The sequence below is a fragment of the Crocuta crocuta genome, unplaced genomic scaffold (assembly GCF_008692635.1).
Source record: "Crocuta crocuta isolate KB4526 unplaced genomic scaffold, BGI_CrCroc_1.0 scaffold10, whole genome shotgun sequence".
Taxonomy (NCBI): Eukaryota; Metazoa; Chordata; class Mammalia; order Carnivora; family Hyaenidae; genus Crocuta; species Crocuta crocuta.
This window is the reverse complement of record NW_027527551.1, coordinates 287,660-302,402: the sequence shown is the minus strand read 5'-3', so window position 1 is coordinate 302,402 and position 14,743 is coordinate 287,660. Positions and strand designations below refer to the sequence as shown.

The 14,743-nt window shown below is 36.5% G+C and overlaps 1 protein-coding gene across 5 annotated transcripts; it reads left to right on the top strand.

Annotated features, from left to right (window-relative positions):
* The first annotated feature begins 3 nt into the window (after positions 1–3).
* GNPNAT1 (glucosamine-phosphate N-acetyltransferase 1) lies at positions 4–14,470 on the top strand. Of its 5 annotated transcripts, none has more exons than XM_077768156.1 (7): positions 4–70; positions 5,741–5,908; positions 7,268–7,330; positions 10,194–10,321; positions 11,543–11,604; positions 12,766–12,956; positions 13,258–13,343. In XM_077768156.1, the coding sequence occupies exons 2-6, from the start codon at positions 5,755–5,757 to the stop codon at positions 12,920–12,922; spliced, it is 564 nt and encodes a 187-aa protein (XP_077624282.1). In that variant the 5' UTR covers positions 4–70; positions 5,741–5,754; the 3' UTR covers positions 12,923–12,956; positions 13,258–13,343. The 5 variants fall into 5 exon arrangements, with proteins under 5 accessions (XP_077624282.1, XP_077624255.1, XP_077624291.1 ...); XM_077768129.1 differs by having other exon boundaries at positions 4–125; XM_077768148.1 differs by lacking the exon at positions 4–70 and adding an exon at positions 132–216.
* The last annotated feature ends 273 nt before the right edge of the window (positions 14,471–14,743 follow it).

Sequence of the window (14,743 nt, the reverse complement as noted above, 5' to 3'; positions counted from 1 at the left end):
GGCGCGGGAGGTGAAGGAGGAGGTGGGGCTGGCGCTGAAGCCGGATCCGGATCCGGTTCTGTGTACCCGGGTGGGTGAGAGTCCGACGGGCCTGGAGAGGAACGCCGACCGCGAGGCCTCCACGGGTGAGGGAGGCTGGGGGCCGGGGAGCGAGAGCCGGGCCGCGCCGGGTGTCCAGGGGGCCGTCGTGGGCCTGCCTTCACATTTATCAAACAGGTGTGACCGCTGTCCCCGGGCGAGGCAAGCTAGGCCCGGGTGGGAGGGGTCTGTTCCGGGAGCCGCGCATTTAGCCTTGCCAGGTGGGTGCACATGTGGTTGTGGAGTGCGGCTCGGAGCAAGTTGAGCGGCCCCGCGCCTGGGTCAGAGGGAGATTAGGGATGAGGGTCAGTGGTCCAGCCGGCTGTACAGGGGTGGCCCGGGCAGGGCGGGCGCAGGGTCTGGGGTCCAAACGAACTCTTCGCTCAGCATGCTTTAACGTGGGGGATCGAGACAGTTGCTCACAGCCCCTGCCACCGTCAGTTTTGAACGGGCACGAATGCTCCGATCCCCCTTTTCCCTGTTCCTTTTCGAGGTGCACCCCGCGGCGGCCGGGAGCCACTTGAGGACGTGCTCCTGCCCCGAAGATCACCTCCTGCACTGACTGAATTGGGGCTTCAGCTGCGGAAGGGAAGGTCATCCTTTGTCTCTCTTCCCGGGGCTTGTACCCCTAGACACACCGAGCACTATGATGCCCCTTATAGGAGGAGCTAATGTTTATGTAAAGCTAACTCTTAAAATTTCATGCAAAATTGAAACGGGCGATTACGGAATTAGTTTTGTTAGGTTGTACACTCATGAACAAATCTTAGAATGGGGCTCAAGAAATCATTTCGATCAGCCCCTTAGGTAGAATACGTTGATATTTTTTAGAAGTAAAGCCACCTCTCTGGTACGATGATGTAAATAGAGATTGAGGTCTGTCGAGTATGGTGTTTTAGAGCTCAAGATGGGAAGACAAAATAGGATTCTAGTCCCAGTTCACACATGTGCTGTGTTACCTTGAGGCTTCACATGCCTGGGAAATAGTACCCGATTATAGGGATCAAACAAACGATCAGAAAATCCTTTTTAAAATTCTCAGCTGAAGTATAATCGCATAGTTTAATAAATATGGCCAGGTTTGTTAAAAATCATCAGCGAATATGTTCTTCAGATTAAAAATTTAGTCAAATTATTACTGAAATTGTCATGAAGTGTATGTACACAAACCCTAAAGTCTCAAAGAGCAAAACTCCCCCGTTCGCCATATGCTGAAGTAATGACCCAGGAGCTCCTGAGATATGTAAAGCAGTTTAGATTTGGCCTTGGAGTATGCTTTTTAAATTTTTATAGCAACTTTAAAAATCTTCATTCCCATTGTCTATTACTTGTTGCTCTCAATTGCTTGCTTCTAGCAGCATCTCCTCCCTGTTTGTATTTTAGTCTGCTGTAGAAGTTGGGAAACTAAATTGTTGAAATTGTCCAAATAATCAATTGAACGGAAACTTGATGATCCTAGTAAAAACGAATTTGGTGTGTGGTTTTTGTGGTATCACTTGTGGCAATTTGGGAATCTTTCTTCTTTTGGATCTTCTGAAATGTGACCTTCGAGTAAGTCTTAATGCCATTTGTTACTCATTCACCAGGCATTTATTGGGCTGTTAGGCATATATGAGCCTTGTAAATGCATGCTAACTTCACGGTTAAATTGGAAAGGTTCTGGAGAAATATTTAGGGAGGGTTAGGGTTTACTTTTTAAAATCAGTCACCCTAGTGATAATGAGATTCAGCTTCAGATAACTGCAATTCTGTTTACTGAAATTTGCTAGTTTTGCAATACTTCAGGGGCACCTTAAGATCCTAAAATATTTCTTTTGTAAACCAAATTTATCTATTTCATTCCTTTCTAAAATTTGGTATCAAATCACATCCTATTTTAACTTTCCCAGCATATTAATTGGGCACCAGCAGAATTTTATTAAATGGGGATGGAGTAAGATAAAGGAAAGTAAATGGCTTTATTTTGTAAAATAACTCATCAGAACATTTTGATGTTAATTTCTGATTGCCCAGTTAATGGATTCTTATTTCTATCCAGAATGCTTTGCTTAATGTATTTTGACATGTTTGATACTCTTATTTCCCAAACAGGTGTTGCTTTTGACTAAATTTTTAACTTGTACAATGAAGTAGGGAATTCATCTTCACTAGTGCATCTTCATTACTAAGGATACAGAATCTGGAATCGTGCAAGAATGGGCACATAATTGGTGGTAACCTGTGCAAAATGCAAATAGAGGGCTCTTTGTTAAAAAAAATTATTATGAATTTCTCAATTTTGTGGCAGCAGAGAGTAGAACCAAGTGTGGGCCCAGGGCATCTGCAGCTGGGTCCAGTGCCTGTGAAGCCGGCTCTGTTGCCTGGTTTTGAATCCTAACTCTGTTCCTTATTGGCTCTGTTATCTTGAGCAAGTTACTGTGCCTATTTCCTGGTCTGTAGAATGGGGATAATAATGAAAGATCTCTCAGCATTTTTATGAGTTAAGAACTACAAAGCACTTCATAAATTTTAGCCACTATTACTTATTTTTATGATCACTCATGCAATAGGACCATCTGATTAAAGAAAAGTACAGGACAATATTAGTATTTACTATTTAAAATTCATTAGTTAAAGGGTTTGTAATCCTAATTCTCCTGTGTACCTTCTCTCCCCTTTCTCTCTTGGAAATTATTAACGGTATATTGTGTGCTTTCTAGACTACATTTTACTGTAAACTCAGGCAACTTTATAGGAAAAAGCGATCTAGTTACTTTAAATTGTTCTAATGTTCATTTAAATTCCCTTTTGAACTTTCTTTAACTTTCATGGTTACAACTGTACGTTAAATAAAATGAACAGCAAACTGTTTAAATAGTGTGTTGCCCTAAAGAACTAAATTTTTAACACTTTCTGGCTTCTGTATTTAATACATACATTTTACTCAGTTGATAAATATTTAGCCTGTTTATCTGTATACCTGAAAAACAGTGTTTTACCCATCTTTGAGATGAGTATACCCAAAAGCCTCAGGGATCCAGTTACTAGGAACAGACACTAAAATGCATGCATTAAAGTTAACCTATACAAAATCCGTTTCAGGTGGACTGTAAGCTTGTTAAATTTGACATGATTGTGTGTGTGTGTGTGTGTGTGTGTGAAATGTTTATTTCTGAGAGAGACAGAGCATGAGTGGGGGAGGGGCAGAGAGAGAGAGGGAGACAGAATCTGAAGCAGGCTCCAGGTTCCCAGCTGTCAGCACACAGCCTGACAGGGCTTGAACCCATAACCATGAGATCATGAACCTGCGAAGTCAGATGCTCCAGGTACTCCAGATTGTGTGTGTGTGTGTGTGTGTGTGTGTGCTTAATGTTTATTTATTTTGAGACAGAACAAGTGGGGAAAAGTAGAGAGAGGGGGAGGGAGAGAGAATCCTTCTGTACTGACAGCACAGAGCCTAATGTGGTCCTCATCCCACCAACCATAAGATCATGACCTGAGCTGAGGTCAAGAGTCTGACACTTCACTGAGCCACCCAGGCGCCCCAATATGAATGACTGGTTTAATATTTTAATCATCACAGTTTTATCTCCTTTCCTTACTAGTTTTAGAAGCAGATATCGTTTTTGGTTTTTATTTTTTTTGTTTGTTTTTTTGTTTGTTTACAGCATAACATATTTTGAGTCCTTTCTGAAGGGGGAAGAAGCCCTTTGGTGTTCTACATAATAAACTATGATTTTTTTTTCTTTTTTTTCCTAAGATGTGTCAGTTCAACATAAACATATAACCTGTCATCCTTTTTGTAGCCCCTGTTGTGCCCGGCTCATGAATTAATTTAAAGATGAAAAAAATTAACAAAGATTTATAAACATGAATTTTTAATGAGTTGCTAACTAAAGTATATCTTGTTGAACATTTGCAGTGTGCCAGGCACTGTGAAGTGCTGTATATAGTAATTCATGTCCTTCTAATAATTTCATCTCCTTCTAATAACTTACAAATGAGTAAACAGATTGTTAGAGTTGACTACATTAGCCATAATCACATTTGACATTTGAACACCAGCTTGACTCCAGAGCACATGCGCTTTTCCATCTAAGGTTTAAGTCCTGACTCCACTAATTTTGTGACCTTAGGCAGATTACTTAACATGTCTTGTCTGTTAAAATGGAGATGATAATCATCCCTATCCTATAGGATTGTTGAAGTAAATGAATTAGTAATGTCTAAAGTTCTTTGAATAATGCCTAACCTACTGTAAACGCTGAACAAATGTTAACCTCTGCTCTTACACCACACTACCTTCCCAAAGCCTTTACTGTAAGTGCAACATTACCTGTATGGCAGTCAGTTACACAGGCAGAGGTTTAATTGACCTTTAAGGAAAAGTTCAGACAAATTGCCCTTAAGCATATTATGACTTAGGAAATAGGGAACCTGATGGGAATGAGGTTATTGGGAAAATTGTCAAATAGACTTTAATTTTTCCTGTTTGTTTTTTTTTCCTTGTTTTATGGTAATGTTATGGATATGTATCTTTAAAATCTTTGTTTCAAAGAAGAGCTAGAAGCAAGTATCAAATAGAATAGTTTCTTTAACTGGGTAAGGGGATAGAAATGAAAGTTAAGGGTTGCTTTACAGTCTCCTAGTAATTGTTAGGAAGATTCTGTTCTAGCAACTCTGGGTCCCACAGACGTGCCACTGCCCCCATTTTTATGCTTTGTATAATTTTTTCATTCTATCCTTATATCTATTGTTTAGTCTGTTTTATTAGACCACACCACGTAAGAATCTACCCATTTCTGAATGTTCAAAAAAGAGGATAATACCATAACGGATTTTTTTTTAATGTTTTATTTATTTCTAGGAGAGAGAGACAGCATGAGCAGGGGAGGGTCAGAGAGACTGGGAGTCACAGACTCTGAAACAGGCTCCAGGCTCTGAGCTGGCAGTCAGCACAGACCCTGACACGGGGCTCGAACCCATGAACCGCGAGATCATGACCTAAGCGAAAGTCGGACGCTTTACCGACTAAGCCACCCAGGCGCCCCACTGATTATTTTTTAATAGTATGAAAAACACTGGCTATTCTTATGCTGCCTAATTGCAGCTGAGAAACTTACATTATAGGTTCTTAGAAAATCTGGTATGAAAACAAAATCTAACAGATACCCTTAATATGAATCTTTCGTAGCTGAAACCGAATATTACAATGAATGTGGAGTAAATAATTTAAGCCAGTTTAATAATTATCTTCTGTTCATCGTTACTATAAAAAAAACAAGTAGTATGCCCAATAAGTCTTTCTTAATGGTAAGACCAACAAATAATCTCTTAGCCCAATAATATCCAATGATAAAAAAAAAGTAAAAGCCCATGAAAAGTCAGCTAATCACAGTGCTATGCTAGCACCAACCCATAGGAAAAATATTTTGGAAGACTTGCTAGAAAATGGGGTTTTAAAGTTTAAAACTTAAAAAGTTATTCATTTGTTTAATATCTGCTATTAACTATGAGTCTTCCATCTATGTTTGTGGCATTTATGTTAGATTTGAGATAGAACATATATTGCATATATGTTAAAGAATTTTCTAATTGCATTGACTTTTATTAAGAAATAGACTTCTTACCAGTTGTAATTCCCTATTAAGTAAATGCCTTACCATTTAAAATTTTGTTTTAGACCTTACTACAAAGATGAAACCTGATGAAACTCCTATGTTTGACCCAAGTCTACTCAAAGAAGTGGACTGGAGCCAGAATACAGCTACATTTTCTCCAGCCATTTCCCCAACACATCCTGGAGAAGGTTTGGTTTTGAGGCCCCTTTGTACTGCTGACTTAAATAGAGGTAGGGACTTGGTTTACAGATCTTGGTTAGAATTACAGTTGGCCCTTGAACAATATGGGGGTTAGAGGCACTGACCTCTGTGCATTTGCAAATCTGTGTATAAATTTTGATTCCCCAAACACTTAACTTATTAATAGCCTACTCTTGACTGGAAGCCTTGCCAATAACAGAAGTAGTTGATTACCACATATTTTATGTTATATGTATTATATACTATGTTCTTACAATAGAGTAAGCTAGAGAAAAATGTTAAGAGAATCATAAGAGAAATGTTAAGAAAATCCTAAGAAAAATACTGTAATGTACTTATTGAAAAAAAATCTGTGTACAAGTGGACCTGCACAGTTCACACCTGTGTTCAAGAGTCAACTGTAATTAGCATTTTGTTTTCTCCACAAAACATTATGCTGCTGAGAATTTTTAAAAATGTTTGACTTTTGGATTATTTTTTATACTTAATTTTTAAAATGACTGAGACTCAATTCCAATATGTATATATTGGTATTATAATGGCTAAGACCAGGTAACACTACTCTTTCCTAATTAAGAATCTAAAAAGACTTTTCATAAAGTTGAAATTATCATCATAATGACAATTAGGAAGAATCTTCTCTAAGAGGTTGGATGGGGAATGAGGGTAGAGATAATTTACTTGAAAAGGTTGCAAAGGTTTTGTTTACATATATTTCTTTTTTTTAAATCTGAATTCTCCAAAATTCCTTAAATTTTGGTAATAAATCAACTTTTTAGTTTTCTTTTTAGTAGGAAATCTGAAGAAACTAATTTTGGTCAGACTATTGAGTGTGTAGAAGTTAAGATTCTCAAAGTTCTCAAATGTTCCTATTTTCATATATCATAAATTAATGTTCATGTTAATTTAGCATTAATGAAATTAATCAGTATTCTTTAAAACTTAGTCTCAACAATATTATTTATATTTTAATTTTAAAATAAGATCATATTTGACCATGATGATCTTGCACGTTTAAATAAAGCCAAAGCACATATTTTGGAAAATTTGGCATTCCCTGCATCAAATTTAATGCAAATTACATTGAAAAATATCCCTGCTTGTTTTATACATATTGAATTATTAAGGTCTGCACTATTCCAAATTCATAAAATACTCTTTTCCAGGTGAAAACATTGGTAAAACCTATTATTCTTTGTTTTATGTAGTAATTACATAAAGAGTAATGGGTTTAATGTTTTTAAGTAATAAAGTGATTATTTTCAAAATTATTACAGAAAGTTCTGAAAACTCGAGTACTCATAATCCCACCACCTTCACACATTGCTTCTTTTGATAAATCTTTCATTTGGTCTTCTCATGACTTGAAATCTGTTTTTCAAAACTAGGTTTTTTTAAAGTACTAGGTCAGCTGACAGAGACTGGAGTTGTCAACCCTGAACAATTTATGAGTAAGTACTACATATAGCATTTTTTTCCTGAATGAAAAAATAAAGGGAAACAAGAATTTTCATTAGGGCTATGGTCAGTGTCTACTTGTGTTTGTGTTCAAATAGCTGGAAATTATTCATAGAACTATTAGCTATTTTCTTATTTTTTAAAGTTTATTTATTTTGAGGGAGAGGTGAGGGGAAGGAGCAGAGACAGAATCCCAAGCAGTCTGGCTCTGTGCTATATCATGCTATCACCGGGGGTCTGAGCTTATATATTAGTAGTGAGATCATGACCTGAGACAAAATCAAAGTCGGATGCTTAACCAGATGCCCCTATTTTCTTATTTAAACGTTTAATGTGGTTACTTGCTCTAGAATCCAAGTGTAGCAATTCTCATGTTTTACAAAATACCTGACTTTTAGATAATTATTGTAGCCGTAAATCTAGGTGACATCTCTAGAGATTGCTTTATATTGTAATTTTTTTTCCATTTTTAAAAAATATTTTTGAGAGAGAGACTGAGCATGAGCAGGGGAGGAGGGCAGGAGGGGCAGAGAGAGAGGGAGACACAGAATCCGAAGCTCTGAGCTGTCATCAGAGTCCAACATGGAGCTCGAACTCACCACGAGATCATGACCATAGCCAAAGGTGGCCATTTAAATGACTGAGCCACCCAGGTGCCCCTTGTAGTATTTTTCATGTGGTTAGGTTGTTCATGGAAATTTCATCACCAAATAAAAAAGTAATTAAGAGATTATGTTCTCAATTTATTTAGTTTGTTTATACTGAATTAAAAAAATTTTTTTCAATGTTTATTTGTGAGAGAGGGAGACAGCATGAGCAGAGGAGGGGGAGAGAGAGGAGACACAGAATCTGAAGCAGGCTCCAGGCTCTGAGCTGTTAGCACAGAGCCCAATTCGGGGCTCAAACTCATGAACTGTGAGATCACGACCTGACCCCAAATTGGATGCTCAACCAACCAAGCCACCCAGGCGCCCCTGTTTATATTGAATTTTAAGGTCAACCAGTGTCTTAGCATTTATAGTTCAACCCCCTTTTATAATACAGATGAGAGAATGGAAATCTAGAGAGGTCAAATGCCTTAAGATCACAGATAATTACTGTTAAAGGACTAAAACCTTCCTGATTCCATCTAGTGCTCTAACATAGTCTTTTCCTGTTTTCTACAAGTTCTTCATTTCCTTCACTGGGAAATTGTTTTGTACTCTATCTCACCCTCCCAAATGAAGCTCACTCTTTTCTGATTCTCATTGTTTTCCTTCACTGAATTTATTTCTTCCCACTCCAGAACCCTATCTAGGAGACTGGAAATAAATAACTATGTGAGAATATTAGGCTCAGTTTCTATTCCTGAATTCCTCTTTGCCTGTGTATCTGATTAGATGTGAAACCCATTATTTTGGCAATATAAGTACTAAAAATCAGTTTGAGAGAAAAGTATTCCATCTTTGCTCCTATATGCCATGTGACTTTGGGATGATTACTTAGAAATGGAAACATTTTTCACCTACTTTACAAGGTACTTTCAAAGCAAACAAAAACAAGGATTCGTCCTTTTGGGTTTTTTAAATTTTTAAAAAAATTTTTTTATGTATTTTATTTTGAGAGAGAGAGAAAGCACACGAGTGCGCATGGGGGAGGGGCAGACAGACAGAGAGGGAGAAACAGAATCCCAAGCAGGCTCCAGGCTCTGAGCTGCCAGTACAGAGCCCGACGGGCTCAAACCCACGGACCCGGAGATCATGACTTGAGCCAAAGTCAGAAGCTCAACTGACTAAGCCACCCAGGCACCCCTTAAAATTTATTTTTGAGAGAGAGACAGAGTGAGCCAGGGAGGGGCAGAAAGACAGGGAGAGAGAGAATGTCAGGTGGGCTCCACTGTCGGCACGGAGCCCAGTGTGGGACTCGAACTGAGAAACCAGGATATGAACCTGAGCTGAAACCAAGAGTCATATGCTTAACCATCTGTGCCACCCAGGTGCCCCAGATTGTTTCCAAAAAAGCAAGTCAGAGTCATGAAACCAGATCACAAGGGGAATCCTGAACATGACTGTCAAAATATTTTGAAGCCAGAAGACTAAAAATTTCAGAATGGATCCATGTAAGAGTGTTCTTATTAAAATTTGGTCATGTAAATGGAGCCCTTGAGTGGCTCAGTTGGTGAAGCGTGTGGCTTTGGCTCAGGTCATGATTTCTGCACCTCTGCTCATGCTCTCTCTCTCAAAAATAAAACATTAAAAAATTTTTAAGGTAAATAATAAATTTGCAGTTTTATTCTTTCTGAATATCGAGTGTAATGGTTAAAGAAATTTATTTAAAGGAGGTAATAAAGATATTAAAGAGTTTTTATTCATTAGTCACAGAAGTGGTAGCATCTACAGTTTATTTGTATTCTAAGTGCTGTTCATCTAAAATAGCTGTTAATAGTTGTACTTTGTTAGATTTTTTTTAATGTATGGACCATATTCTAGTTGATAGTAATTGCCAATATTTCAACCACTTGGTCATTTTTAGTATTTTCCTTAAAAACTTTATTAAGAGAGAGCAAGCAAGCATGGGAAGGTGAGAGAGAGAGAGAGAATCCCAAGCAGGCTCTGCACTGCCAGCAGAGAGCCCAACTTAGAGCTCAAATCCACGAACCCTGAGATCATGACCTGCGCTAAAATCAAGAATTGGATGCTTAACCGATTGAGCCTCGCAGGCACCCCATAATAATTAGTATTTCATTTAGAAAACAAAGTAAATTGCCATGGTGAAATATCTTTAAATATTCAATAATGAAGTCTGCTAATACTAGTATTTTTATGGCACCTAATAAAGCTTAAAGTCTACCACATAACACTTGTCCAATTTCCACAGAATCTTTTGAGCACATGAAGAAATCTGGAGACTATTATGTTACAGTTGTGGAAGATGTGACTTTAGGACAAATTGTTGCTACAGCAACTCTGATAATAGAACATAAATTCATCCATTCCTGTGCTAAGGTATGTGTTCACATTAGTGCATATGAATAAAATGAACAAGTGTTTTCTAGCAAAACCAACTTTGAGCTTCCGTTAGACAAATCTATTTTCTCACTGGTTTTCATTGTAAAATGAGAGTTTTATTGCCCTGGAAAAAGTTTTGCTTCTTAGAGATCACTTAGTAACATTTTCCTATTGTGTTCTGAGAGTTAGGAGGAAACTGTATTAACAATCAGAATTGTCTGAACATTGTTCTGTAAGGTGTCCTTGGGAAACCAAGTCAGCATCATGAAATTTGGTATTAACATTTAGAATCCCTAATGCTATTAAACACACACACACACACAGAGTACTTTGTATATACATTAACACAAATATTGTCAGTTTCCAAGCACTAAAGGATCCAGAATATTATAGACTCTTGAACAACATTGGAGTTAGGGATGCTGGCACTCTGCAGTCAGAAATCTGCGTGTAACTTTTGACTCCCAATATTAACATTTACTGGAAGTGTTACTGTCAGCATAAACAGTTGATTGTTATGTTAAGGCAAACTAGAGAAAAAAATGTTACTATTTTTTGTTTATTTATTTTGAGAGCGAAAGAATGAATGCCAGCAGAGGAGGGGCAGAGAGGAAGAGAAAACTGACACAGGGCTTGATCATGATCTGAGCTGAAATAGAATCTGATGATTAACCGACTGAGCACCCCAGAGAAAAGAAAATGTTATTAAATCATAATACATTTACAGTATTGAATGTTGTTCAACTGTATTCTGTAACATTTCTAACTCCTGATCACTCCTCATGACTCACATGAGAACCTAGGTAATCCAGCAAAATAAGATATAAACACTTCAAATGTATTCTGAGGTATGAATTTTGGTGGGATTTCTTTACTAGAAATTAGAAAATTGTATTTGGATGTTTGAAAGAAATTGCTGTTAAGCAAGGAGTAAGATGATGTACGGAACATGGCAAGATTACATTTTGATTCTGTGGATTTTGAAATCTGCTTTAAAACAATGGAGTGGGAAGATTTTGGATATAAACAAAACAGTATTAGGCTACAAATTGGTTCATTATATTATTTCCTCTATAAGTAAAAAAGGGTTGCATTTTGTTTTTTGTGAACTTCCAAGTGTAAAAAATATTTTTATCATTGAATTCTTACTGTCACTTGTTGATGTGGCTAAAAACAAAACTACATGCTTAGTCCCTTAAACGCTGTAAATATTTTCAGAGAGGAAGAGTAGAAGATGTTGTTGTTAGTGATGAATGCCGAGGAAAGCAGCTTGGCAAACTGTAAGTAGGCAGAAACAAGGTAACCCTCATTAAATCAGATACTTTTTGTTTCAGTTAATAGTTTTTTACCCAGATATTTGTTAACGTTTTGTTTGAAGTTCTTTTTAGGTGTCATTAATTAATCTAACTCTGTAGTTTAAATTTAATGGAAGAAACTAAGTATTTTTATGTTTTATCATGAAATTAGGAAATTGAGAGTGTACTGTTTTATAGACTAACATTTTTATTAACTTTTAATAATATTTTCATACTAGTGGGAAACCAAGTTTTGGCCAAGTCAAGTGATTCGCCTGTTTCCCAGTCATATTTAAAAACAAAGGAGATGTTCTCAGTCTCAGTTTCAGAAATATATTACTAAAATAGCCTTTCCTGTATAATGCTCTATGCATTTATCTAAAATTTTTAAAGTTTATTTATTTAGAGAGAGAGTGGGGAGGGGGGGCAGAGAGAATCCCAAACAGGCTCCACGCTTCAGTGCAGAGCCTGATGTGGGGCTTTAACTCACAAACCTGAGGCTGAAATCAAGAGTCAGGCACTTAACTGACTGAGCCACCCTGATGCCCCTATCTAAATCTTTTAACTTGCTTAATACCATCTCTTCTGAATTTTAAGGAAGTCACTCAATAATAGGACCTGCTGTGTGCCAGATATTATTTGGGATACATCAGTCAACAAAACAGACCAATTTCTAGTATTCTAGTCCACTTAATTTTGTTATACCTTTTATAATTTCCTAACTTCAGTCAAGATGTTCTGTCTTCAAAGTGATACAACTTTTCAGTCTGTGCAAACATAAGAAAATCTTTTGGGTAAATTTTTGTAGATCTAGTTTTTTTTTCCCCTAAGGCAGTTAGAATCACATTCTTATACTGGGCTTTCTAGTCTTTAAGGACTTGAAGAAGGCATACCTTTTTTACTTTGTTCCTATTTCATATTAATTGCAACAGTCCAGAGGTAATGTGATATATACTTTCACAAATGTTAGCTTTAAAAATGATACAGAACAAAGCTATTTGTACTCATGTGGAAATGTTGACTGTTCCTAAGTAGTTTGAATAGATTTAGGAAAAAGATTCAAAATATTGGCCATATTTTTTTAAACAGTTGACAGTCTTTAATGTTAATATGAATCCTTTTTGATTTTTTTAATGGTTGTGAGAGGGAGAGAGAGAGCGACTGCGCGTGCAAGAGCGTGTGCAAGCGACGGAGGGCAGTGAGAGAGGGAGACACAGAATCCACAGCAGGTTCCAGGCTCAGAGCTGTCAGCACAGAGCCCAGCGCCGGTCTTGAACTCACGAGCCACGAGATCATGACCTGAGCTCAAGTCGGGCTTAACCGATTGAACCACCCAGGTGCCCCGGTTTTAACATTAATCTTAACCCTATTTTTAAAGAGGGTTTAGATTGAATTTAGTATTGTTCTATTAATGTGCTAGAGATTACTAGATAAGTTATATTTGAAACAATAAAATGCTTTGGGTGATTTAAATGCTTGTCCACTTAGTTTGAATATTTAAATGAATATCATGAGAAAGCTCATGATCTAAACCCATTTCTAATATAAATTTGAAATTTTACTTATATAATATTCACTCATATTAAGTTACTCAAAATGCATTAAATGCTCTATGCTTTCCCCCTTTTTCAATTTCAGGTTGTTATCAACCCTTACTTTACTAAGCAAGAAACTGAACTGTTATAAGATTACCCTTGAATGTCTACCACAAAATGTTGGTTTCTATAAAAAGTTTGGATATACAGTATCTGAAGAAAACTACATGTGTCGGAGGTTTTTAAAGTAAACATCTTTTAAGAAAGACATTTGTCAAAGGAGCTAATGCAACAAGGCAATACTCTTCTTAGAGTTAAAATTATTTTGTTGCTTCAACCCAGTGACCTCCATAAATACTGGATTGAAAAAAACATTGTAATTCAACAAATATAATGACACTTAGAAGATTACTTTGGCCTGTGGGACATGCTGAGTTTAGATTACAAATAAGTCTTATAAAGGGGATGATTTTTAACCAAAGGAATATATTTTTAACTTGAATCTTTTCTTGCATTGTATTTTTCTAAAGTTTTGCTTCATTTCTTTGTAGCTATAGGTAGTATAGAGTTATGTGTCTGCTATCTGTACTGCTCATTAAAAAAAACCAAAAACACACCATCAATAAGGCTGTATCACATTCATAAAATTAATTATTTTTGTTTCAAAGAAACACCAAAAATCAGTTAGGAGTGTTATCATTTTTCTATATATTATGTGAAATTGGGCAAGATACAAAGTGTAGTACAGACCAACACACATTGGTTCTATATTGGCAAACCACCTGGTCAGCCTTTTCAATAAGTAGAAGTGAAAATTATAAAATGTGACTAGATTCAAAGTAAAACAAATTAAGTGTACATCTTAAAGTTTATATAATTCTTATGTAGATAAGGTACCACCTGTCTTATATGTGAAATATAATTACTCATTTATTTAAAATACCTAAGAGCAAATATACTTTTTAACAGTGAAATTAGCAAATCTTGGCATATTATGTATTTCTAACCTGATTTCTCATCTTTTCATCGATGTCTTCTAAGTAACATTTTTATGAAAGATTACAAAATTGAGGGGAATATTTTAAATATGTATCATACTGCATTTGTTACATCCTTGAAATGTTGATGGAAGCTTTTCTATTTACTGTGATTGTCATGGTACTATTATCCTGGTCCCTATCTTGTTTTGATTTTATTTATTTTAATTATTTTTTTAAGTTGAAAAATTGGATATTTTATTAATGGTTCTAATCTTTTGCATTCCATGTTACATTAAACCTGTTCATATGATGAAAAGTCTTTCATTAGAATCCTAATGTCTGTTTCTTGTGTCTTCTGTTGAACTATTAGGTTATGTCTTGGTTCAGAAGATTTCCGTTTTGTGTACTCTTTGTAAAATTCACTGGGAAAGTAAAGACCTACCGCTTTTCATCCCTCTTACATGTACCTCAACTGGATTTATGGTTTCTGTCCTTGCAGTAAGCTAAAGTTGGCTTTCTAAAACAACAATCCTTTACCAACAGAGGGTGCACTGTGCTTATGAATTGATCTGTCTCTAGTAAAAGCAACAAATCTGCTTTTGCCTTTTC

Coding starts and splice junctions, on each gene's coding strand:
- GNPNAT1 (XM_077768156.1), top strand. CDS start 5,755: ATGAAACCTGATGAAACTCCTATGTTTGACCCAAGTCTACTCAAAGAA. Junction 5,909..7,267: donor TACTGCTGACTTAAATAGAG/GTAGGGACTTGG, acceptor TTTCAAAACTAG/GTTTTTTTAAAGTACTAGGT. Junction 10,322..11,542: donor TCATCCATTCCTGTGCTAAG/GTATGTGTTCAC, acceptor AAATATTTTCAG/AGAGGAAGAGTAGAAGATGT.